Raw genomic sequence first — 27,047 nt, forward strand, 5'->3', positions numbered from 1 at the left:
CCATGTGATGAGCAGGTTGATCACCCTTATCTACACTCTACCTAAGTCAGGGCAGTTAGAGGCTGCTACTCAACTTCAAGACTGTCAAAGTGTGGTGTTTTATTTACAAATGTTATGTTCAGCCACTATAATAATAATATCTGATTATTTGTCCAGTCCAGACACTGGACTTGCATCATTTATTATTATGCGTGTATATGCAGTGTTTTTGATAACACCTACCTTCTACTTCTGTATCTGTCTGAGAATTGCTTTTTCCTTTACCCAAAGACTTGCATTTGGTAGAACCTGTGCTTATTCCAGCTGCATCCTGTCCTTTTGTAAGTCCATTAGGTTCACTTGTAGGAGAAGGACATTTCTGAGGAGATGATGGAGGACTGTTTAACTTATCCTTCTGAGTTCCATGTCGATCTTTTAACTTTTTTTGTAATCTTTCATACGTTTTACTAGACCTTTCATCTCTAAAGTTGGATCTTCCATGAGCAGGCAGAGTATCTAAATGAAGGAAGGAAAAACAAACCATTAAGAACCAAATCTAATTTTAAAATCTACCTAAAAATGCTATGTAAGATAAATGTGCACCAATGAGTAAAATGATATCTCTACTCCTATTTGAAAACTGAAGTGTCCAGCAGGTAAACTGATACACATTAAATGGACTTTAACAATATGTTAGGGAAGAGAGTGTAATCTTTCCCTTCCCTTATTTTCTCCACTTAAAATTTAATTCTTGAAATGTTTCTATGATCTTCCTTGAGCTGTGAGGTACAGGATGAAGTCTATACAGAAAAAATGTGCTCCTTTACAACACTGGAGGAGGTTTGATCTAATGTTGAATAAAAAAATCCATTAAGTTTTGGAATGCAGCTAGAGCTCGAATACTTTAATGATGCTTCAGCAGGAATCAACAGGGAAAACAACCATAAAAGCGTAGAAACATAGAACCTGTGTTCTGTGGGGCAGTGCAAAGACACTACAACACTGAGGACAGCTTGGCCAGGCCTTGTAATAGTAACCCCAGGCACTGCTGCAGTAGCACCAAAGTCTCATCTGTAAGTCAGAATTGCCTCTGGAAAAAAGTCAGTACCAGACTACTGACAGCATTAAACTGCAAACTGGTGAACTCCTCTGTCCAGTTTTAACATTTGTATTAATTTCATCTTTATATTTCAAAACACTTTACAGACTCAAGACTTTATATTCCAAGTCTTTCCTCAGTGTAACCCTGCCTATGATAAATGCTGAAAGCTTTAAAAAAATACATCCTTCAAAATCACCATAGAATTTCCTCATTTTTAGGTAAGTTGCCTAAGTCAGTCTGAGGAATATATTATTTGTTATTCCTTAAGAGATAAGAAGTACCAAAAATAATGTCAAATAAGAACTTCCTTTCAAGGATAAAAAGAAAAAAAAATTAGAGAATTTCTCCATTTCTGTTTTTTTTTTTTTTTTTTTTTTTAAGTCAGCTTAATTCACAGAAAGTTTGACAGAGGACTTCTAGATAAGCTAGTGTCTATTTAGAAATGTGATTTTTTACTACCTTTTGAGAGTTCAGTCCTTGTGTCAGGGAACTACTGTGCTCTATGAACATCTGGTTGTTTTCTGTGGGGTTTTTTTTGTTTGTTTGTTTGGCCTTAAACTTAGATTCCTGAAATAGGAGCCTAAGTGTGGGTTTTGACTTTTGAAAGCTACAGCCAAAGTAAGAGATCCAGAATTAAATATGAAATCTGTAGCAAATACATAAAAAATTACAGTATTAATACTTAACTTTCCTAAAGCCAAAGGCATTTTTCATAGACACTGAAAATAAAGCAAAGAATCTCACTTTATCATTATTTTACATTAGCAGTTTAGCAAATTATCACTGAATTCATATTTAAAGTGATATAACCTGGCAGCAAAAATCTAAAAAAATATTATTCCATTAAGAAGCATCATTTTATTTGCTTTCTAGCTGTAGCCTCCTCCATGAGCAATTTATTTCTGAAAGGTTTTACTTAAAATTCTGTGATTCTGTGATTTTATGTGTTTAATTATCATACCCCAATTTCTTAATTTAGCAAACTAAAAGTAAACAACTGCCATCTACAAGAAATCAGGAAACAAAACTACAAATAAGCACCTGAAGAGCATCTAGTAATGTACCATTATTGAAGTGCAAAAAGAAATAAAGTACAGAAATCCTAAGAATTCCAGGAAGATCAAACATTGGTATATTCTTATCTTACCACTTTGCTCATGCTAACTATTTAAGCTCAGCAAATTGATGAAGGCCGTTTTTAGGCTATTTTTGTAGTATCACAGAATGTTGAAAATTGTGTTTAACCTCCCTCCTCATAGCTTCTACCTTTCTCTAGAACTGCTTTCTGACAGTCTTTCAAGGTTGGCACCTGCCTTATCTAAAGAAAAGCAAGTCTACCAGAAATGTAAATATTAATCTAACGAACCAGCCCCTAGTTAGAACACAAATACACTTTGCCTCCAAACCACAGTAAAGGCAGATGTCAACAGCACTACCAAAGATGGCTTTAACCACTTTATTAAATTTAGGTTAGTGGCACCTTATTACTTCAACTGGACTTCAAAGGGACATTCAATTAAATGCATATAGTTTTATGAAAAATGGACCACTTTTTTCCTTAATACTAAGAATTCCTATTTCATGTTTCAAACACGATGTTTGCAAGACATGAAATCTCAGAACAGTGCTCAGGCATGGATTTAAATGCTGAAACATTTAATACACTATAAACACTTTCTGCATCACTTTGCTGGGAAAATCTGTAGCTTTTACATGCAAGAAGTAATCTCTAAGTTTAGTGGATCACTGAACAGACAACCAAATAAATTAAAAGAACTTCTGGAACAATAAGCTTCAGCCAAATCAAGGCTGGTATTCACATACATTTTTTTACGTATGACTCCCACTGAAGCTGTAAGCCTTGCTTAACAAAGCCCACACAACAACATAGCAGATGCTGGAAACGAGCAGAACATTATTGCCTTTGCCAAAACTTGCACTATTTGATGAGCTACTTACCCACATCCCCATAGACTTGTGAAGTGTGGTACTGTGGAATGTACTGCGTTGCCATGTCACCGGCTCCAGTCACAGGTGAGTATATGTGACGGGGAGGAGGGGGTATCATGGCTGGAAGAGGAAGGAAGCCGGGCAGTGGGGGATGTGGAGGCCTGTGTATCACTGTGTGACCACCAGGGTGAAACTCTGGAGCCTGGGGAACCACCACAACCCTTCGAACACCATTATCCTCAATAACCTGTACAGGGAGATATACCACACAAAACAGAAATGACAGTCTGATAAATATGCTTCTATAGATTCTTAAACAAAATCAGGAATAGTAAACTCTTCACATCTGATGAAAATAAAACAGGAAATATCAAGGGGGGAAAAAAAGGACAGTAAAGAACTATCTATGTTAAGTGTATTAACTGCAGCAATGCCATTAATTTTCAACATGGTGGGGAAGAAAAAAAAAAAAAAAACCTGACTGTAAGAGTATCTAACAAACAACCTGCTATATTTACAGCACAAGTCAAGCTTCTCCTATGGGTCCCATTTCCATCCTCATTCTGCCTCATTCCTCATACACTGCCTGTATGCTACACTGCTGTAGGATTTGTTCTACAGTTTAACAACTAGATTGCTTCCTAGAAATGAACTGGTGAACTGACAGACCTCACTCTGCATCATTAGTGAGAGAAAAGCTAAGAAGTGTCTGGTTTTTGCCCTGTCCCCAACTCAGCCCACCAACACTAACCCAGGAGACACCAGCCATAGCAGCCCTGCAGTAACCACCATCTGCATCAAGCTGTTAGCATCAAACTACCAGGATGGTAGTCAGCCCTCTCAAAACTCCTTCACAAACCAAGTAGTTCTAAAATTTTTTGTCTTTCTCCTCCCCATATCCTTCTACCTGTAAAGAGGTCTTGAATCCTGAACAAGTCCCATGCTACTCAGAAAACAGGGGCCTTTGTGGCAGCCATTGGCAGACTGTAGGGCAAAGGATTGTGAAAAATTAGCAAATGGGAGATGTGACAGCAGCCTTTGTGTGAAGTGTGGCTCTTTGCAACGCTGGCAGAAATTCCAAGCAATGGCAGTAGCATGTGCAATCCCATGGTGAGAATCTGAAAGACACAGGGAGCTGAGGTGTGCTGTGCATGGTACCTGTAGCACATCTGGGCTGTGCAGCACGTGGGGCTCTGCTAGAGAGCAGGCACAAGGGCACAAACTGTACCAAGTACTGAAGTAGAAAATGTTCAGTAAATGAGGGTGGGTCATCAGCTAGACCAGGAACAAGGGTCTGCCCCTGAAGCACCTCACATCATTGCCCTCTCTAAATGTTTGTAAATTCACATAAATATATGACTCTTGGTGACACCTAGAGATGATCTTGGCATATTTTGATTTGAGTGTATCGTGGTGTCAGTAACTTTAGTGTATGGGATGCCAACAAATAAGCTGTTCTTCATTTCCTCGTAAAATGCTGTAGAATAAAGTCATAGCAGAAACTGCAATGGAAGGTTTTAGATGGAACATTTATCCAGAAAAAGGGGAGAAGAATGGAGCATCATGACTACATTCAATAGCAGGGAAAAGGCAACTCTATGCCATAAGTTATCACTGACATTTGAAATGAGATGGGGACATGTACACACACCAATAAACATCCTGGTGCAACAGGAACAGATCAATAGATCAAAACACTTAGTGCCAAGCTGCTTTCAGCTCCACTGTTTAAGGTTAATGGAATCATGCTTAGCTAGATTTAGCCCTGTACCCTAGAGTGAATGCTTCCATCAAGTCCATGACAGAAAGCTGCTTGGAGGATCATTGGTTTTACCATGTCCCCATTAGGGGTTGATGTGCATCCGGTACATCTGGAACAGAGCTTCTGATTTTGTTTTCTCTGCCAGCAATCTAATTTGTACAGCCCCAAATTATCCTGCTAGCTGAACCAATGCAAGGTAAGTGAGATTGGTACAGGAAATTGTTTCAAAACTTCACCACTGTGCTGAGAGAAACAGTGCTGCGGATAGAGTTGCACGCTTCTGGTACTGTAGGATATGCATATGCAACGACATCCAGAAGACACAGAAGTGTGTACACAATAGAGCTGACCCCACTTTACTTAATAGACAGTTGGAAAATAATGTTACCTAAGTGAACACAGCTTTAAAAAACATGCATATAATATGACTATAAGAAATGGCTTATTTTCAGTACACAGAAATTGTTCCTTCTTGGGAAAGAGTAATTAAAGACAATACAATTCAAATCTGTGTAACCATAGCTGTGTGGTAGTCTAAAGGCAGAATATAATAGCAGTAAATACAACTAGAACTTCTCCTGTCCTATGAAATTCTCTAAACACTGAAATGTAGTTTTAATTATTTAAGTCCCTTTTGGTTACAAAACCCCCAAAATACTGCAACTTATTATGATTTTATGAGTAGACTCAGATTATGTAGGAAGCAGCTCCCATTAAAAAGCAAATGAGCTGCTTAGTTTACAACTTGTTTCCTCGGGCCTGCTAATAGCCTAAGTAACTTAGAAATAGTCACCCAATCCATAACAGCAGGGACCTTATGTTTAACAAGCCTGTAACTGTGCTTCCAGATCTAACATCTGCTCAATGGTAGGCCTCTAGCAGACAACTACATAGATAAAAATGCTCCAAAAAAAAAAGCCAGAGCATCATGGTAAATCTGTAATTTTAAGTTTAAAAAGCAAACAAGCTCTCTGCGAGCAAAATGTGGTTCTGGCACAGGCCTGTTTGGTTGCGTGAACGAACCAAACATCACAGGAAAACTCACTGCAGACAGTGAATATAGATGGCTTAAGAGAGGATGAATAAAGATGGGCTTTCTTTCAGTTTTACAACTACAGTTCCAAAAGAAGAGGAAGGGGAAAGGAAATCAGCTGATGAATTGCTTTTTAGTTATGTGATATAAGAAAAGTAAATCTTTTATTTAGTGGTTATCCTCAACTTCTAACAGAGGACAGTACACTGTGTCACTGCCAAACAGGAACTGAAGCAAGCAGAGGCATAATAAAACTAAATGAAAATGGAGAGACAAAAGATGGTTATGTTGAAGTTCTTCCCGGCTGACAGCTTAGGACATTTAGCTGGTTTCCTATTCAACACAAAATATAGCTGCAGCTGCTGACCTTTAAAAATATACTATACCTGAACAAACCATAGAAGTTTGCTAGGACTGCACTAAGTCTGGGAAAACTCTTAGCTCTATAATGTTAGACTTGCCTGTTTTGCAAGACTGCTATCAAATCTTCTGGCTTGTAAGAGAAACTCCCATCATAAACCTCAAAGTCTGGTATGTTTTGTCAGTAATAAGCACTTCAGAAGGCTTATAAACTACAGGTTGTCCTGGACTATGGCACTTCTACCCATGAAAATAGCAGATGAGCTCATTCCACCTGCACTCTGAGCTGCACAGATGAGAGGCTCCTTCAGCTCAAAGGTCAGTGCTGTGCTAAAACAACACCTGCTTGGACTAACAAACTCCAGTGAAAGTGAAAACCCCTTATGAATGGGCCTCAGCAAGGCCCAGCCCTTCAGCATCTTTGACTCAAACTGTCCTCAAAGGAAGCATAAATTTATAAAAAAAATAATTTTCAGATTGGCACATGTCTCACAACTTTTAAAATATGTACTTCATTGTATGAAAACAATAAGAAATACAGTAAAATTCCAATTTTTGCTTAGCTCTAAACTTCTTTCAGTTCTTTAAAAATAAATTCTAATAGGAATCAGGACTTTTTACTACGACTTGAAGATATATGGACTTTTAGTGATTATTTATAAATAAATATTAACATTAGAAATATAAATATAACAATATAAATAATATAAATATATAAATATAATTTTTCTTCTTGTAAGGGAACTCAACTACAAAGGAAACACAGAATCAACTTATCAGTCAACTTCCAAGAGATGAAAAATAAAATCAGAGTAGTAGTCTGCCTGCCCTAACAGCCTTTTCTTTCACTAGAGGACAATTTTTAAAATGTTGTTTAAATAATTTGTCCAACATCTGCTGACACCATGGGCTTTTTTGCTGTACTTTATGCATTGTAGTCCCTTCCCAGTGTACACCACTGGATGCACACCAAGTCAGAGGTAGACTGTTCACAGCAACACAAACTCTTGAGAGAGACTTCCATCATGGGGAGTGGCATTCAACTGCTCTAACTTCCAGATCTGACCTACTAAGCCCTAGACTTGTTCTACAGGCAAGGGAAAGAAAAAGGCACCATCTAAAAGGCCACACATCTCATCACAACTCACATGTCAGAAATAGCCAGGAGAAATCATCCTTCTAATCTACTTTAAAGGATGTCCAGGTTATCTAGCTCACATTTAATTTCCAGCCATCTAAATTAGGAATCAAACAGCAGTGAAAAATGAGAGTCCCACTTTAAGATAAGTGGTGGAAACACTATTATATGATAACCTAGTCCCAATGGACAGCTGACATTTTTTCCATGTTGTTTGCTGTACTTTTTCAACTGACCTATTTTTCTCCTTATCTACAGGGAACTTCCCAGACATGAACTATGTACATGTATAAATTATACATTATATATATATATATTGCTGCCAAGAGAAAATATCCACTAACACAAGAATCAGTACAGGTCCTGCACAAGCAGATATCTGGGTCATGATTGCATTTTCTATTCAGAAGGCATCTAGTACATTAGGATTGTGAACTCAGCAAGGAACCGTGCTTGCTACTGTCATGTACATAGTTAATATATAACTGAACAGGCACAGACACAGCATGAGAAGTCTCCCATCTCAGAAATACTGAGAGACATCTCTTATCTCCTTGCTTGATCATACTGACTGAAATCTAACAAATTATTTTATTGAATTAGCAATTATGGTTCCAGTTCCAAAATTTGCATGAAAATAAATAAATTAAGAAGAAAGTGAAGTGACATACCTGTGGGGCATATCCAGGAGGCACATAAATAGTAGGCACTGAACCATTTGGGGACATCATTGGAACCTGAGCAGGACCTAAGTGGGTTACAGAAATATTCAGTACAGCACCATTTAATAATTTGAGAATGCAACTCAGTATGTTCTTTCAGCTAAGTCTCAGTGAAAAATATACAAGATAACATGGATAAACAAAGGCAACGAACTGTACAGATAAAATTATAGCAAAGGGCCCTCGTTGAAATCTAAAAAACAGTTGAACAAAACCAGTAACAAGCTAAAAAAAAATCCCCAGCAGATATTTCTTCCATCTCTATCAATAAGCTCACAGAGGAGTTCATGTAAAAACTAAAAACTCAACAGATGACAAAAGAAATACTCCAAGACAAAAGACAATAGAAGAGACTATAAAACAGAAACCAACAAAAATATTTGAAACAAGCTGCTGAAACCAGATAATATTTAGTTAAGAGTTACAAAGAAAATTACTTACAAAATGGCTCTTTTTTACTATGGTCTTACCAACTAAAGTGGTGTCAGTACCACAATAAGTGGTGAGACATGAACTTAAGGTCCCAGGGAAAAGTTAGTGTATTTACCAACTAGTAAGTCTGCTCCAACTAATGGGAGAAGTCAGGACACCATGGTGATCCTTGTACCATGCAAACCATAAAAGAAGAAGTTTACACACTCTTAGATAAATATGACACAATGGGAATGTGGTAAGGTGGCATTTGTAGATAAAGTAGTGTCTAGAAAATCAGATACCTTCAAAGAGCACAGGGATGCTGTCAAATACTTGGGATTTTCAAAAAGCTTTTGACAATGTCTCTCAAAGACTGTCAAAGAAGTAATGCTGCCTTTGGTTAAAAAGGGAGAATGTCCTTCCATTAACAACTGATTGGAGAACAGGAAACTAAGAGAAGTACATGATCATCTTTCAAAGTTCTTTGAGTGACCAAGAAAAGAGTCCCACAGGCACCCAAAGAACCTGTTCTGCATATCAGACAAAGCTTCCAGAAAAGAAAATGAACAGCAAGGCGATAAATTGTTGCTATGTTCTCAGAGAGCAGCAAGGACCTCACAGCACTCACTGATCAGATGACAAAAACCCAGAAGGAATAATGTTATTAAGTGCAAAGTGATGCATCTGGATAACACCAGAAGTGTTTCTTTACAGCGATAAGCCATAAATCAGATGTAAACAAACACACCATGCAGCTGCTACATGGATTTCTAAAGAAATCCCAGCCAAGGGTTGTTTAGTGGTATTCGCAGAAAGAAAGAGAACATTAAAAAATCATTACTAACAGAACAGGGAACAAGCAGAAAACATCATTATGCTGTGGTATAAATTCATGTTGTACCTCCAATCCTTGAGCAATGTTTTTGACTCCACCTTTCAAAAAGAACACACAGGACTAGAAAAGGACAAAAAAATGTTTACAGTGGCTTTCTGCCAGTTTATCAGGAAAGATTCAAGAGACCAGGAATTCAGGATTCTTCCACCAGAAGATGGTTTAAGGGCTGGCAGCAAAGAAACAGTAAAAGACCTATTTTTAAAAAACCCTAAAAATGGAAAGATAGATAATTTATAGTTTCTCATTTGCAAGAAGCAGAGATAGTAAACTAATTCACCGGGTAAATTTTAAAACATAAAAGGGAACTTTTCATAAAATGCACAGCTAAATTGTGTAACTCCTTGCTTTAAGAACAGTGTAGAAACTAAAGATTAGGTTCAGTTTGGGAGAAGTAATCCATTAAGAGCTGTAAAAATATAAATATAAACATACTTTTGTTTAATGAACAATGAAGTTTCTTCTGTGTGCCTGCCCTATCCCTGTGCTGTCCTCTTTAGTATTTGATACTGGCCTCTACCAGAGTGAGCACATTGGTACAGGCTCAAGAGGGACATCCTTACATTACTGTGCTTTAAACACACAGGGGAACAAACACTGAATTTTAATAATGAAAGAAATACTGAAACACAGTATAATTTGAACAAGTTTTGTGACAAGATAAAAATGTTGGAATTCAGACTGTAGGCTGCACTCTGCAAATTTCCAATTCAGTAAACTGAAGCTAGCAAAAGTACCAATCCAATTTACGCAGTTTCAGTAATACTTTTGAAAGGGCATTCATAGCTCCTCCTTAATGTTTTTTAAAACTCTGTTAGGATCTGCAAATGGAAAGTACTGATTAAATGCAAGTTACAGTAAATAAGATTAGAACACCTCACTGATACATATGGACTTGACAGAAAAATAAAGATACCTCTGTCTGAAAGCAAAGAGCAGGGAAAAGCAATGAAAAGTGCTCCTTAGAAAAGAAGCATGTAATCCAACTTGATTGCATATATTATAGGAACTTCTTTAGAACAAGACACAGAAGTTTGCAAATATGCTATCTAAAAAGAATCACAGCTTTATTCATTAAAATACCAACCCACAACAGGGGGAGGGGGTGAAGAGACTTCAGAAACAAGGTCTTCAATGAATTATTCACTGAACTCGGCAACAGCAAAGAATATAAAGACTACAGTGAGCTATAAATTGAGAACTGAACATTCTTCCAGTGTTTTTGCTCATCTGAAACTCAAAAATGTTTCAGCAAAAGTTTCTCCTGAATATGAAGTGCTAAAAAAAATGAAAGCGAAGTAAAAATCAGCAAGAGAACTTAAAATAGTGCATTACCTTACTACAATAAATTCAAAGAGGTCAAAAATAATGGAAGCACACTTATTTTAAGTTGCCATTGAAATAAATAATGGTTTAAATTCCTACATAAGAAGGTGGATTTTATACAACTTGTATCTTGCATTGCTTAGTTTTTCTATAATGAGTACAAAACACTGACACTTCCATTAAATTCACAATTTAAAACTATGTAATTTCCAAGTAAATGGAAAATTAAGACCACATTTACTTGAACTTCTTACAGAACAGCATGTCCTTGGGGGATGACGAAACTCACACAGGCAAGCGGTTTTTTTGAGAACCGGTGATTATCGGTATTTGGCTTTTTTGTTTTGTTTTGCTTTAAACATCTAGAGGATATTGTTTAACAACCTTTTCAAGGTTTACTTATTTAGCACTTTAATCTCTCTAACAAACACAGAGCAGTTATCTCCCATACAGTACAAAGGTTGATTCACAAAGCCATTTTCAGTATACCATAATCTAGCAGTCACAAAAGTAAAGGCATAAACTGAGTGCATGAACCTGAAAAAGTATTGCAGTGTTCGAATAGAGTCAAATCAGTCGCTTCAAAATTTGCATCCCATCTTTTGCACTTTAAAGTACCAAAATTAGCAAAAACATATTTGAATATTCAAGAACTCTAATTTACTTCTGATTAGATTTCCAAGTGGCTGTGAAATGAAATTTCTAGGCGGACATCCAAGAAAATGATAAGCATGGGACAAAAAGTCGGCAGACTTCACAGGTGTTTTGAATGAACATTGTGTTTTACAGCAAGATTACTGATTTCTTGATAGGAAGCATGTTACAACCTGCAAAAGCTTATCTGAAGATAAAATTATAATATGCTATAAAAACGTGTATTTTTTCTTCACTAATGTGAAGATCTCAGCTCTCTTGTGGTGTAATACACTATAAGAGGAATTTTCATGTTTTTAGGTATTGGCTGGAGTGCTGCATGACAAAACCAGTGTGTTTTACCATGAGGTGAGAGTTATTATAAAGTACCAGCAAACAACAGCATCAGGAGTTCATGTTAAGGAAACATCTATATTTCCATTGCACATAAAGAGAACTGATTTAATCCAAATCACTGTATAATGAATGTTGATGACTTTGTTGTTGGTAAGGGGAGGTCTCAAATCTTTGATACATTTTCAAGCGTACAAGTTCTCTTACATAGTAAGTGGAAAAGAAACAACGTGGGAGTGGAAACAAGCACATAACTGGTTTATTACTGAAAAATGTCTCATCAAACTCACTAAGGGTTGATTTAATGGAACTGAACCCAAAGACACAGATGCTTCACCACAGTCTCGATTTATTATTGTCCTAAAATCCCACCGAGGAATACCTCCTTCCCCTAGCAATAGCTGATGAACTTCTCCAACGTGTCCATTTGAGCAGACTATAAAAACCTCATTATGCTCATTACAGCCACCATAAACATGCAGCAAAATTACCAGCACTGCATCATCGCTAGGATCGTGACAAGCTGATCTAAACATAGCAACACCTGAAAACCTGAGGATACCGCCACCGCTCGCCTAGCACATACACCATTTCTTTTTATTTTAACCATGAAGCATCGCTCCATTTTAAGCGGCTCACGAAAGCCCAGGCAAAGGTGCACACACCGGATTCCCAGCGCCGGGCAGGGAATGCTCTTCCGGGGCACTCCGCGCCCGGCCCTGCGCTTCAGCACCGGCTCCTGCGGCCTCCCAGGGCTGCCCGTCCTGCTCCCCTCACGGCTCGGGGCCCCCGCGGCCCCCGGCACCGCAGGCACACCCCTCCGAGAGCGCCGCACCGACACAGGGGCCTGGCAGCGCTCCCACTCCTGCCCACAGATATTGATATTTTTTTCCTGACCATTGCAGCTGTCCCCCATGCGCCACTGCCGCACAAGCGCGGAGGCCGCCGGCCCGCAGGTGTCGTGTTTCACCACGGCGGCCGAACCGGGCAGGCGGGAGTCCTTACCGCTCATTTCGGGCCGGGCCGGCGGCTGCTCCCGGCGCGCCGCGGCTGCGGGCGGGGCGGGGCGGGGCGGGGCGGGGCGGGGCGGCTCCCTCAGGTGCGCGGCCGGGCCCGCTCCGTTCCGCTCCGCCCCGCGGCCTCTCCGCGCCCTGCGCCCCGCCCCGCCCGCGTCGCCGCTTCAAGGGCCAGCGCCCCGCCGAGAGCCGCGTCCTCTGCGAGCCCGCGGGGTCCCCGCTCCGCTCTGTACTGTAATCTGCCGACTGCCACTGCCTGCCGTGAGCCCAGTCATTCAGCTGAAAGCTTTTACATTAATGAGCATAATTAAGTGCTAAAGAATTACTTAGGCCCAGTCCTTCCAGAGGATTTTCCTTGAGCTGACCTGCTAATCAGTTTACACTTAAGAAAGGGGGTGCACAAACAGATCTGGTTGCAAACAAACACTTTGCGGCCCAGCGTTTGGAGAGCTGCAATGACTTTGATAGTAATCTATGTGGATACTGCGGCTCATGAACACTGCTATACTTAGCATTAGTCTAATGTGAACGGTGATGAATCACTGCTATCCCCAGGAGGAAATAGCATTCAGGATTTACTGCAGCACATTAGGTTAACTATGGCTCTATAACCGAACACCCACACTTTGACATCACACAGGCGATGATATGCATCACTGACGCAAGCACTGACAGGATCAAACACAAAGGCCACAGCAGCAGAAACAATAGAGCGCCAGCTGACGTAGCAGCACACCCCTCTAACACTGATGGGCTGCAGTAAATCAATAGTCCCAGATGCCACAAACAGTTGCACCGCTCTTTTACATAAGGACTAAGACTTCAAAGTTTTATTTTGGGTTCCCAACAGCTACAACTAATTAAAAAACCCAGCAGTTACAACCACCACCAATTGGTCTACATTTGTCTTGTAAGCCGTGCCTGGAAAATACTTCCAAATTAATACTTTAACTTAACCTCAACATCTATACACATACTAGGTGCAACACAATAAAAGCAAGTAATAAGAAAACAAGAAAGCAAGTGCAGAACTTACTGTTTGGCCTAAGCTGGAGAAGAAGCACAAGAAGGAACTGGGATCACTGCAAGGACACAGGTGATCAGAAGACTTCAGCTGGCAGTGCGCTCAATTTAATGTATCCCTTATGCTCTAAATTCATCCTGACAAAACAATCCCTTCCCTTCCCCCATCCATCTGTCTACTTTTGCCATCAAGGCTGGGGAACAGCAGCTGACAAAGCCTCAACATCAATTGAAATGTATTAACTGACTAGGAAAAAAAAAAAGGAAACCTATCAGTAGACAGCAGGCTGGCAAACAAAAGGAAAAGCGGAAGGTAAAACATTATCATAGTTCCTTTCAAAAGTGGGGGGCAGGGGGAGCATCAGTTTCTTTTACAGAGACTTTGGAATAATGGATAAAAGAGCAGAAAGCTATGAAGCCTACCTCGAGTATTTCTAAAGATTACATCCTAATGAGATCCTGATCTTTCCCATGAAACCACACATACATATTCACAAGAAAATCCTTTCTCAGGCGAAGTGCAGAGATGACAGGTTCCTATAGCACTTTATCACTAATGCAGCTATCAGTTTTCTTTTATAATGGCCTGATATACTTTCAAAGGAAAAAGGTGACAATGGTTTCTATGTTGAAATGTTAAAAGTACTTTTATTTCACCTGTTTCTAAACAATGACCATGATGCAATTGTGTAATTAAAAAAAGACTGCAAGTCCATGGCTTTGAATAGCACAAACTTCATAAGACAATGTTACACTTGGGAATGTGCAGAAGAATGACTGTAGTTGTTTGAGATACTACAATAATAAGACTTTTTATACCTACTTTCTGAAGCAACTGTGTGCCACAGTGAAGAATTCTACTTCACTAAAAAAAAGTAACATTGATTCAAAGATGTTAATGTGGAAATACAACACACACTTTGTACTGTGCAGCCCAGGCTGTTAAATTACTCTCTTTATTTTGCCAGCTTAGGGCAATGATTTACTAACTATATGGAAGAGTTAGGTCAAAAAATTGTTCACTCCCTCACAGAGTTCCAATTTAAATATTGGGTGAACCATAAATTGCTGCATTTCAGAGGGAGTCAAATGTGATATTTTGATAAAAAATGTTATTATTCTTAGCAGAAAAATAATCTGCACTCATTCTAATCTATCTGCACTGCATATAGCTTAGCTTTTTCTTCAAGGAGAGCCTAATTTCCTAGCACTAATGCTGAGCAGTACAGATGTGCAACTTTTTCAGGCTTAAATTTAGTATTTGTACATGCTGCTTAATCATGTTGCACTTGATGCATAACATTCAGAATAATCTACAATTTAATAATCTAACAGTTGTTACCACTAGAATTGGTATTTTTCTAATCAGGTGGGTTTGGGTTTTTTTTCTCATATTAAGAAAACCATTCTTCTCATGGTCACTGCAGACCAGGGAGTTAATAAGTTAAGCACTGCTACTGACAGCTGCTAGTGGTTAAGAGTGAAAAGAACAAGTTGGCAGTTCTTGGTGTGTAGACAGTGTCTTCTACAAAAGACTGTGTTGATCCAGAGGAGACAGATCTTGGAAAGAACAAGCATTAACTTCAACTTCCTACCCCTGCCTGCCTGATTGTGCTAAGAATAGTATTACATAGTATAATTACTTGTAAAAGCCTTTTCATCATCCTGGTATTCAACTTTTTACACTAATGAGGTATTTTATTTACTTACCTGGCTACATTGGCTTGAAACTAGAATGCAGAATTATCTGGCACATTCTGTCTCAGCTGGCACCCAAAGAAGTCTCCTTTCCTATGTGCAAATTTCTTAACATTGCTCCTTCCCAAATTATTATGCACACACACACACACAAACTATATATATATATATATATATGTATATATATATACAAATATACATAAAATTACTTGAATATGATTTACTGAATATTACTTATACAAATCTTATATATTGATTAAGAAAATCAACAGCATTCATAGAAATGCTGGAACAATTTTACCGATTCTAAGGTGAGGTCTTTTAAAATGATGGACAAGAGAGAAGAGTCCATGGATATAAAACAAACAAAAAAATCATCAGTTTGTACAAACTGGGATTAATACGTCATATACAGCATGAGAAAACACAGCAAAAAGTCCTATCAGAAAAGGCTGTCAAGAAGAAATTCAGTGCCCAAGTCAAATTTTTATTTCTAACCAAGGCAGACATCTCTAAAGCATCCTACTCTGAGCCTCTGGAATCTACTAATAACAAGTACTTTCATTTGAAAACCTTTGGGTTGTCTAGGTTTCAATCTAATTATACAAATGAATACAATGCAGATTCATATTGCTCATTTAAAATAAAACCACAGCAGAACAAAAGTTATTATTATTATTATTATTATTATTATTATTATTATTATTATTATTATTATTATTATTATTATTAACAGCTGAAATCCTCCTGATATGTAAAATAAATACAAAACACAACTTTCTTTAAAGAGACCAGTTTGGGAGTAATCATTCCAACTAGAAGATATAAAACTAAGTTAGTAAGATGTGGGGTATTTCAGCTTTCCAGAAATCCCATAATCCTGGCTTCTATATGATTTAGCAGAAGAAGGAAAAATAGGTAAATCTAGAAAGGCATTGGCTCCACCTCTAGAGTTCAAGGGTACAAAACCAGGCTTAAATCTTCTTCTCAGTAAAAGGTAAAAAGTTAATGTCAACTGCTGATTTCTAAAAAACCTCCCACCCAACAGCTGTCTCACTGAAATTTTACTCTCAGATGTGGTTCTTTAATTAGGTGAGTCTGCTCTTCTGATCAGATGAAAAGATTATTTGTAACAATACTAAGCAGTGGAAAGAGTTTGGTCCTACAGCCCTACCTCTCTTCACACTCACTGTATACAATTATTTTTATGTCTCCATGTGAGGTGTTCACTTGAGTTCACCAACAAAGTTTCTGGCAACTCTGCAGTTCCACAAACAAATGTGCAGATGTAGGTTTCTTAAGCATGAAATAGATTTTGAAGTAACACTTCATTACACAGTTTTATTTCATATCAAGAGTGGAGAAAACAATCCATGAAGCTGACAATTCAAAAGATGACATTTGTGATGAGAAATCATTCTATCATGCCACAAACTGTGGCATGGGAACAAGACCCAGGTAAATGATACACAATCATATGGCAAAAGAGAGATTTAAGACCAAACTGAAAACATCTGATGTCATACACCTTACACTTTGCAGCATCTAAAGCAAACACTTGGCTTCAGCAGCCTGATTCACTGACTGCCTCCAGAGGACAAGTCTCTGCTTCTGCACATTCATCACAGCTTGCTCCTTTTTAGGAGAGTGCTATGAACACCAAATGAAGAAATAACCTGGGTCACTTCTGCTGGAGATGGACCACTAGAAACTGGAATGGAACACACTTAACTCATTTAATCCAAGAGCTTCTAAGTGGAAAATTCAGAGTCAGCCTTTAAAAGAGGAAGAACCCAGGACTTCACTTAAATCATAGAGGAATCCCCATTACATCAACAGAAAAAGGCAGCTTGCTTTCCCATATATTTTTGCTCTATCTAGAATCTTTTTTTCTGAAGTGAAGATGCCCACCTCCAAAAGCCAACAAAAGAAAAGGCCAACTCAGAATTTCCCAGAGCCTCATGGCTAAGGGACACTGCGGGAATCAGGGAGCTACAGGTTTAGATTCTGTGGTATTTGCAGAGCTCAGATTTGGTTTTGGTTGTGGGCAAGGGCTTTAAACAATTTCCTGCTGATGATACTGTTTTCATTTCAGAACAAACTTAATACAACCCAAGTAGACAAGCAGCCTTTCTTTTTGGAGAGACAGAAAGGCATCATTTATATACTGTTTCTATACTGTCTCTGCCTTTGATGTCTGTCTCCTTACTGTCCCCTGTGGCCTCATGTTTTGAAGCATTAGAGGCATGTAGGGAATTCCATGGTCAAAACAGGAGAAGCAATGGATTCAGCATGCTTCCTTGGATTCAGTCATTATTTAGTGGGTGACCTGGGCTTCATCTGAGACTTCTGCAGCTAAATCTAAGTTACAACTAAGGTGGACTCCAAGCATCTTAAACATCATCCCTTGCAATCACAATTCTTCCCACAGACATATTTTTCTCTGTCTTTTCACTAGTAACAAGCCTATAAATGCAGATACATTAGGGGATGCTCTGAAGACAGTGGAAATAAAAGTTTGACTGAAAAACTACTGTTCTTGAACACCGTTATCATTGCAATTGATATGATAAGTACTTAAACACTTAGATTAAGATTTGTGGTTCTGCTAATGACTTAAGGTCCACATAAAAGAATTTTCATGTCCATAAAGCTTTGCAGAAATTTGATCCCAAATTAATTAACCCCAAACCAGGATACACATTTAAAAAAGCTAAGTCTGACTGATAAGATATTGTCAGTCAGACTTGGCAACACAGAAATGTGCCATGCTTGCTGCAAACATCTGCAGCCCCTTCTGCAGTGAAATGCTTCTACTATTGACAAATCCCTTAACACTATCAGCCAATTTGCACTGCAAACCTCACAATTTACTGCTCAAAGCGATATGAAAATAGTTTTCAGAGTCTGCAATCTAACTAACAAAGACTTTAAAATCTGTATGTTTTAAACTTGTTTTGGAATTTGAAGTTTAAAATTTTTGGTATTTCATGTGACAGACTCCTTGATTCTGTAAATGAACTCTTTACACATAAACGAGGTATTATCTTCTACAAATCTCAAGCGAGTTACACATATGGGAAGCATGTGAGCTCAAATACTAAGAGCATCTATAGCAAAGGCTTCTCTTGATAAAAAGCTTTCAGCAATGTTAATAAACATGCATTACCAGAAAGAAAGTATCTGGGAAAGCAGTAAGCTGGAAACAAAGCAGAAACAAAGACAAGCCTATATCATTGCAGTGTTCTCTTCAAATTCAATTTGCTTTGTAACCAAATACATTTTGGAAAGTAACAGACCCACTGCTTTGGCATCCAAAATGAACCTGGAGCCAGAAAGAACTGTGTAAGGAATCTACTTACCTGTGCCAAACAAGAGGCCAGGGATGAAACAACTAACTTGGCTCAGACATATAACAGTTGTCATTCCAAACCAGAAGAAAGGAAAAACAACACATGCATACAGTGGAGTTCCTTACTATACATTATGTATGGATCAATATATCCCTCCATGAAGGAGCTGAGACAAGAAAATTGCTAAATAGCTGCAAAGTAAATGTGCCCTTTGTGCAGAAATCTTTTTATTGCTTCACTATTGTCTGGATGCAGGAGATGAAAATTTTCTGTTGTTGAACCATGAGGGCTCAAGGCCTGAAAAACACTTCATGAATCAAGTCTATTCACCTGCAATTGCAATTTCATTCCTCTCTCCCATTATCATACATCAAGATCCACCATGAATGGATTCTATGTAGAAGCATGGAAACCAATAGCAAAGCAGTTCTTTTATCCGTATGTCTCCCTACTGGACTGCTCTTCTGGAGCACCACTCTCCTATGTAGCCAAGTTTCTTGTAATTATATAAAAGTATTTCACAGCCACTTGATAGCCAACTGGACTCTAGACTAGCTCTGGCATTAATTATTTTTTTTAAATCCCTGTTGTTTTCTAGCAAAGTCATTTTTTAGCCAAGCAGACCAAACTCTTCTGCTTTCTTTTTATATTTTCTCCTGAATATCCTAACACTTTGTATTCACAACACCTGGAGTCAGCTTCATTTCATCTTTTGTAAACATGAGTTATCAAATTACAGTTGAAATCTCAGCAGAATCCTGTAAACATCCCTAGCTATACTAACAACAACTGTCCTGATGCATTTTATGATCACACTAAGCTTTACAGATACATTATACTGGAGATAATATTTATCTTGTGACTCAAATAGATAGCTTGCCTGCTTCTTTTTCCTCCTTATCAAGTTTCTAGTGAGATCCCCATCCATAATTTATTAATCTTATGCACAACCTTGCATAGTATATAACTGCATTTCACCCAGTTCAGGGTACCATTCAAACAACATTCCTTTGAACAACTACTGCATGTTCTTGTTAATCTTTTACCACTTCTGGAATACAGATCTCCTGTGCCATAGAGCTGTCTGGATGATCAGCTTTGCTGAAATACCAAGTATTTCTAGAATGTCTTGTTAGCTGAAAGACACCCGAGTGCATTGATGACTGAGTGATTAAGGAGGAATATATTTACATCCTAGGCTGGCTGTGCATCATGATTTAGCATTCAATCCTTTCCTATTTCATGCACAATTTAGAACTGTTAACAAAAAAAAAGAGGTTATACTGAGTCTGCTGAAGTTCTTTGGAAATAGTGATCAAAAACATTCTGTGCTATGCTTTCAAGGGAACAGGCAACATGCAGGTATCTGGCCTCAAGCCTCCATTACATACCTGCAATTCATTACACCTGCATTTTCTACTCCTGTCTGCTTCCCTCCAAAACGACATCCTAAATAGATGTAACCTTACCCAACATTAAGCCTCTTTTTCTATGTGGAATGTTCCCAGGCACCTCAGACCTTTTTTCCATATCTCTGAAGCTGCAGAGAGATGGAACAGAAATGGAACAGAGAGATTTAACAGAAATGTTTACTGTACTACTTGCCCAGACCCAGCAGCACAGTAGCACCATACAAGAAGATGATCCAGCAATGTACATTTATGTGCTTCTGAAAAGAACTCCAAACCCAATACCCTTCTGTTTAACTACTGTCACCAACATGAGACTAGATTCTTTCCCATCAAAAATAATGGATCTGTTTTTCAGTTGAGAGGACAAGGCTCAGTAATGAAAAAAAACATGACAACACACTGAAATTCTATGAACATAATGCACAATTGGAAAGCTATTGTAGAGAAATCAGTGCTCTGTATGGCATCTGAAAGACCTGACAGAGGATGAACAAAGAAAGCTGTGTGGGCATAATAACAATCTACTATGTGTCATATCTTTGCTGGAAAGTGATGCAAGGAAACTTTGAAGTGTATATAGCTGCAATTAAAAGAAAAGATAGGGTATTTCCAAGGTACATTTTCCTCCTGTTCAAGCAATTTTCATTTTCAGAAGCATTAAAAGGGTGTAGTAAGCATAAAACAGTATCTTTTATAAATATTTTATTGAAAATGCTGCATACTTATCATGTCAGATTTACAACCTGTGTAGAAATGCACTAACACACATAGGCCACAAGTGAAAAAGTGATCAAACCATCAATAATTAATCTCAAAACCCTCATGCTTGACAGTGCTCTTGTATCCCTTTGTAGTACAAATCAGGGAAATGAATGGAAGTTGGTCTCACACTAGCCAGTCCTCTACACCTCTGATCAATATTTGTTGATATTCACTCTTATTTTTCAGCTCTCTTAGCAGGTGATTTTTAAAACTCATTCATGTTGGAAGAACTTTAACTGGTTCCAGTTGTTTAGACTGCCCTTGTAACTTACTAAATATTTTCACTCATTAATGCATTGCATAACCACCAGATGCTCCCCAAAACTGCACCACCAGCAGTGTGAAACTAATGGGAGATAGTCACTCTGCTTTTGACCCCAATTCAGAAAAAAAAAGTCTCCTTCAGAAAAAACAAAGTTTAGCTTCTCAAATTCCCAAACTCACCTTGGGCTTTATTTAGGCACCCCAAGGATCTGTCTGTAAGCTTTATTTGTATGTGCTATCACTTGAAAAATAAGAGTAAAAAGTCAGATAAGATTTCAGATTTAACTAAATTTTAAATCTAGGTCAGAGTCAAAGTCCTTTTTTTTTTTTCTGTCTATCTAATCTGATTCAAAATCTTTGCCGGATCACAAAACAAGAAACAAAATACAAAGTACATGGAAAGCATAACGAAAAGATAAATGCATACTTAAGTATGTGTCATATAATTTTCCAAATCTGCCTGCTGCTTAAGAGCTTTACTGAGACGTCTCTTGGCTGCATAAACCAAAAGAGTTAACTCTGTCCACAGAGTGATGCCTTTCAGAGTACAAACTCTTCAAGTCTAAAGCAGCTGAGGATGCAATACAATAGCATTTCACTTAAATGCTATCTTTCAAGAGACAACTTGTTGGCAAAACAGAGAAGAAAAGAAAGGCTGACCACTCTCTGTATTTTAACTCCTTTTAAGAATTAATGAGCAATAATAATTACTACTGGTTTTGCATTTATGGTTCTTACTGTAGCTTTTTCTTCAGCTGCCTTGAAAGGCACATCCATCCAACCTCTGAACTGTAAAGATCATCCAAGGGAAACACATTATACATAGTATTTACGAAAATGGCCCCTATATAGAGCATCAAAGCAAAAGGGTAAGACCATTATTGAGGAATGGTCTACTGGAAAAACAAATGGAGAACAAGCAAAGGAGATAAACCATATCGTCATTGAACAGCTGATTAATCAAAAGGGAAGGAAGGTGTCATAAGCTTCTCTAGAAGCTCCAGTACCAATAACCTGAGACCCATCTACCAATTACTGGATGCTATACAGTCACTTGAAAAAATCTCAAGCTCTTTGAATGATGTCCTAGAGCACCTGCCCTAGACAACTGATTTTTCTAGGACAACTAGAAAGCCCTCTGTAGTGTGAAAAAGAGCTTCTCTCTGGCATAAAGAAACAAGAACAGCAGTGTGGATAGCTGTATTCACTTCCAGTGAATTTGGCCGTTCCAACTTTGAAACCTCTTATGATTACACTGTTTCTTAATGGCTTTAAGTGGCTGAACTTACTTGTAACCAGTCTTTAACTCACATTACACAGGAGCTGTTTATATTTGTGCACAGCTAGCCTATATGTAATGACCTTGGTTATCTTCTGTCTCTTCTTCCTTTCCCTCATTTGGATAATAAACTGCTTTAGATGTAAAACAGATTGCTGCATGTCTGCAAAAGGAAGAAGGGGAACTTACATTACCATGATTTTAAATCAAGTTGAAGAAGAGTGACATGATCATGTAAGTCATGCAAGCTGACAAAACCTCAGCCATTTCACAGACAGTCAAAAAAAGACAGCTATTAATTTACTATTAATAACACATGCACAGCCACATCTATCAAGCCATGTGCTGCTGATTCATCTCTTACTACAAAACAAATCAAAAAAGCAAAACCAAGAACAGAGTTAAAAATCCCTGGATTCAAAGTTGCAGCATTTAGTTAGATATTACATTCTTGCAAGAACAAAAAACACATTAGCTTTGCACAGGTGAAAATGAAAGAAAGGGAGACTAACTTCCTGGGTACCCAACAACTTTTGGCATCAGAGAAGGCACCAAGGCAGAGCAATGCCAGCTTGTAAGCTTGTTGTCATGGGTGTGAGTCTGAGTATGTATGAGGAACTGGCTTTGTTTTGAGGAATTCTGGAAAAACAATGGCCATGAGAGCTGCTCCACAACTATGAAGACTCTTTTCCTTCCCAGTGTGTCTGCAACCCTTCACAACTACCAAGGGCCTGACAGTGGCAGTGGCACAAAATAAGGCAGCCATGGCTACAAGAGGGCAAGAGTAAACCAAAGTCAATTCAAAGCTATTTCTTACCAACAGTAATTCTGTGATAGAAGTCTGAATAGTTTAACAGCTACAACTATACTTCAAGAATTCAGCAATACAACTTGAATTGCACAGGGTGGAGCTACAAGGAACTCTCCTGAGGTCTCATCTAACAATGCACAGCATATTCCAACAGATGACACACCAGCCTGTATTCGTACTGTATAGTTACAAAAGAGGATCCAGCAAAAGTCCTTTATGCACAAAGTTCTAGCCTTTCCATTTTCATAAAACCCAGCACAAAGTCCATTTATAAACACAGTTTGAGTTTCTACAAAATAAAAGCACTATTTGTTTTTAATAATCAGATAATGAAATTAAGGAACTTCTTCCACTCTTTAATATTAGCGATTTTCATGAATCTTTATTATTTTAGTTAATCAGATTGCATCCAATTAAGATAAAGTTTAAGCTATCAGTTTAAGTTATGCTAAATGTTTGTACATTAAGTGAAAATATCAAATAAAATGCCCATAGCTCTAGTTTTTTTAATTTAATTCAAACTGCTTACATTAGACAAACTTTCTACTCAGAGAAAACTACTAACTACATCTACTTACTCTTACAAGAACAGATCCTACCAGTTTCCCCCTCATAAAGCAAGTAATATAGGGCTATTTCTTTCCCATCAACAGCACAGTCAGAGAAGAAATCAAATTAACTGATTGCAGTGCCCTGGGAATATTCTAATATTGCCAGACACAAACCTGTCAAGCCTAGCATGCTTCATACAAGGCTCATCCAACAGATTCCACACTGAGGCAATAACAGCACCTGTATCTCAGCAGCTTGAGTTAATACTTCACAGCCTTGGGGCTAGACATATCTGACTACAGTAATAGAAACCAAGTTTTAGGGGCATTCTCCAGCTGCAACGTAGGGCTGTAAATTCATTCCCAACACGCACCTCCAAGAACCAGTACCATCCTTGTAAAATGTGATGTGAGATGCTCATGGAAATGGATGAGTTCAAAGAGTTCAGGTGCTTGAGGACAAAGACATTCACTGAGGGTACAACTGTGAATCAACACACCTAAATGAGGCACTTTCAGGATGTAGCCTTATTTATTTCAGCTTATAATAGCCAAGCTTTAGTTACAAAATGGAGACATCTCATTTAGGTATCTAAAATTATATGTCTCTGTGCAAGTTAGGACTTCAAACTCCCATTATAGCAAGTGCAGACCTACTTGGTACAGACAGTGGAGCCTGGAGAGCTATTGAGTGCAAACTGATGTCAGCTGAAAAGCACTGAGTGCACTATACCTAGTGACTAAATCTTCACTAGTTTCAATGGGAGCTCAGATCCAAGGCCACATATAGAAACACACATTTAGACACCTAAAATTAGAAGACTTCACTATGCAGCTGAAGCACTGAGATTTCAAACAAAATGTCTCCAGAACCTTCCTACAGTCAGGCTGAGTTTGCAGTGGAGTCAAAAAAAGGAATAAAGGAGAAGATTAAAGAAGATACAAGGGAAGATTAACTGATCTGAATATACCGGAAAAATCAAACAGGAAAAGGAGAACCTGACTGAACACTTTACAATGAATGTAGAATTTTATGAACTTACATATCATGAATGAAATAAGATAGAACAAAAGTTTAAAAATATCTATTAGAAGAAAGAGAAATAACCAAGGCAATAAATATTAGGCATGTTTTGTCCATATAAAGATATTGACTCTCTTTAACACATTTTAAACAGAAATGAATGGCAGAAAACTATGTTTTTCCTAAGACGCACTACAGTCAACATCTGAGAGATATGAATTAATGCATTCCCTTTTTTTCTTTAATTTGCTACTGCAGAAGAGGATAAAACAACTCTAGTTTTCTTTTCAATCAAACTTTTACCAAATTCAATTTGTTCTGGGAATAGAATGTTTTAGAAGTCTAGTATTTATAACACTAACAAAGTAGGCATAACAGCAATGTGAGCTGCTCTGGCAGAAAAGCAGCATGATAAAGTAAGTTTTTCCAATAACAGCTTCTTGTGTCATCCCTGCCTGCTTCTTTAATGGCTCAATGAGACTGGGACCACAAAGACCTGGTCAGTCATCAGAATTAATGGAGGACAAGGTCAGGCAGTTCCCAGAGAAGGCTGAGGGAGCTCTGTTACGAGGTTAATTCTCATGGTCACTCTCAGAGCAGAGAGAGGCCAATCTAAGGGAGAGAATTCTGGATTGCTGTGTTTTATTCTTGTCCAGAGAATGACCTTGTTTTGCACTACTTTGAAATTTTCATTGAGTTAGCACAACAAATTTGAAAGATGGTCGTGACTCTAGAAGACTGCCTCTGCCCTGCTGCAAGAGGGCCTACAGAACCAAGGAGATGTGTCTGACCCCAGCTTTAATTCAGCACTTGTACCAGAAGAGCTACAGCAGCAGGGCTTACCGGCAAGTTTTACCTGCCAATAGTACTTGACTTATGAACTGAACTTGTGCTACGTGTCAAAGCCAACACATGAGCATTCCACATGTGCTGCAGTGAGGGCTTAAAGACATCATTTCTTTACCTCACCAGAAGGGTGTCACAAACATATTTTATGAAAAATCCTTTCATTAGGATCTTTTCTCCTGAGAAGCTTCAGCTTCTCCATGTTTTGCTGCTTTAGAATGTGATTTGGAGAACTGTTTACCCAGCGTGTGAAATTGTTTTTACTTGATGACCAATGACAGCCACCTGTGTCAAGGCTGTGAGCAGTCACAAGATTTTATTATCATTCCATTCCCTTTCCTTGCTAGCCTTCTGATGAAATCCTTTCTTCTATTCTTTAGTGTAGTTTTAATATATAATTTTCATATAATATAATATAGTATAATATAATATAGTATAATATAATATAGTATAATATAATATAGTATAATATAATATAGTATAATATAATATAGTATAATATAATATAGTATAATATAATATAGTATAATATAGTATAATATAGTATAATATAATATAATATAGTATAATATAATATAATATAATATAATATAATATAATATAATATAATATAATATAATATAATATAATATAATATAATATAATATAATATAATATAATATAATATAAGTAATAAAATAATAAATCAGCCTTCTAAAACATGAAGTCAAAATTCTCATCTCTTCCCTTGTCCTGGGGCCCCTGCAAACACCACTACATTTAGTGAGCCCCAAGTGAAGAACATTGCCATAGAAGGGTATTTGCCACATTTCAATCCAATTTTTAGGCTACCAGTAAAAGGTAGAATGGTTAATTCTTCCACAATATTTGCAAGGGCATTCATGCACCCTGTTTATCAATCTAAGCTATAAAAAGACAGCTCCTACTTAAAATTATTTTGGAATGAGACAGCTCCAAATCAAGCTGCTCCAACCACGCTTTGTGACCACTTTCCCTCATCATCTTGTTTCAATACAAAATGGAATTATGTATCCTCTGCAGTCATACTCCCACATAGTTGGCCAATACTAATATTATTTTTAGTTTGAGTGCAGATATCTAGAAATAGAAAAACTTTAATTTAAAAAAAAATTGTGTATATTGAAGGTCATTCCCAAAAAGAGGTGCTTTAGAGTTAGTACTCCTATAGACTCAGCTCCGACCCTCTGCACAGACATCCTTAACCAATAATTAATTAGCTGCAAATCACTGTAGCTTGCTCTGACCCCATATTGTCAGTTGATTTGTCTTAGCTTCCCTCAATGCCTTTCATAAAGGCCCTCTAAATACTTCCAGTGGAGATC

General features: G+C 37.9%; 1 protein-coding gene across 5 annotated transcripts in view; it reads right to left on the reverse strand.

Annotated features, from left to right (window-relative positions):
* The window catches only part of FNDC3A (fibronectin type III domain containing 3A), a 111,499-nt gene that overhangs the window by 41,360 nt on the left and 43,092 nt on the right, over positions 1-27,047 (reverse strand). For 4 of the 5 annotated variants that reach the window (XM_063149293.1, XM_063149292.1, XM_063149294.1 and 1 more), the window contains 3 exons: positions 7,996-8,072; positions 3,041-3,278; positions 223-495 (listed from right to left, as the gene is read on the reverse strand). In XM_063149293.1, the coding sequence (XP_063005363.1) occupies positions 223-495; positions 3,041-3,278; positions 7,996-8,072 (588 nt within the window). Of the gene's footprint in view, positions 1-222; positions 496-3,040; positions 3,279-7,995; positions 8,073-12,670; positions 12,714-27,047 lie in introns of those variants that run through there. The other variant, XM_063149297.1, reaches the window with a different exon arrangement.

The sequence above is a fragment of the Melospiza melodia genome, chromosome 2 (genome assembly GCF_035770615.1).
Source record: "Melospiza melodia melodia isolate bMelMel2 chromosome 2, bMelMel2.pri, whole genome shotgun sequence".
NCBI lineage: Eukaryota > Metazoa > Chordata > Aves > Passeriformes > Passerellidae > Melospiza > Melospiza melodia.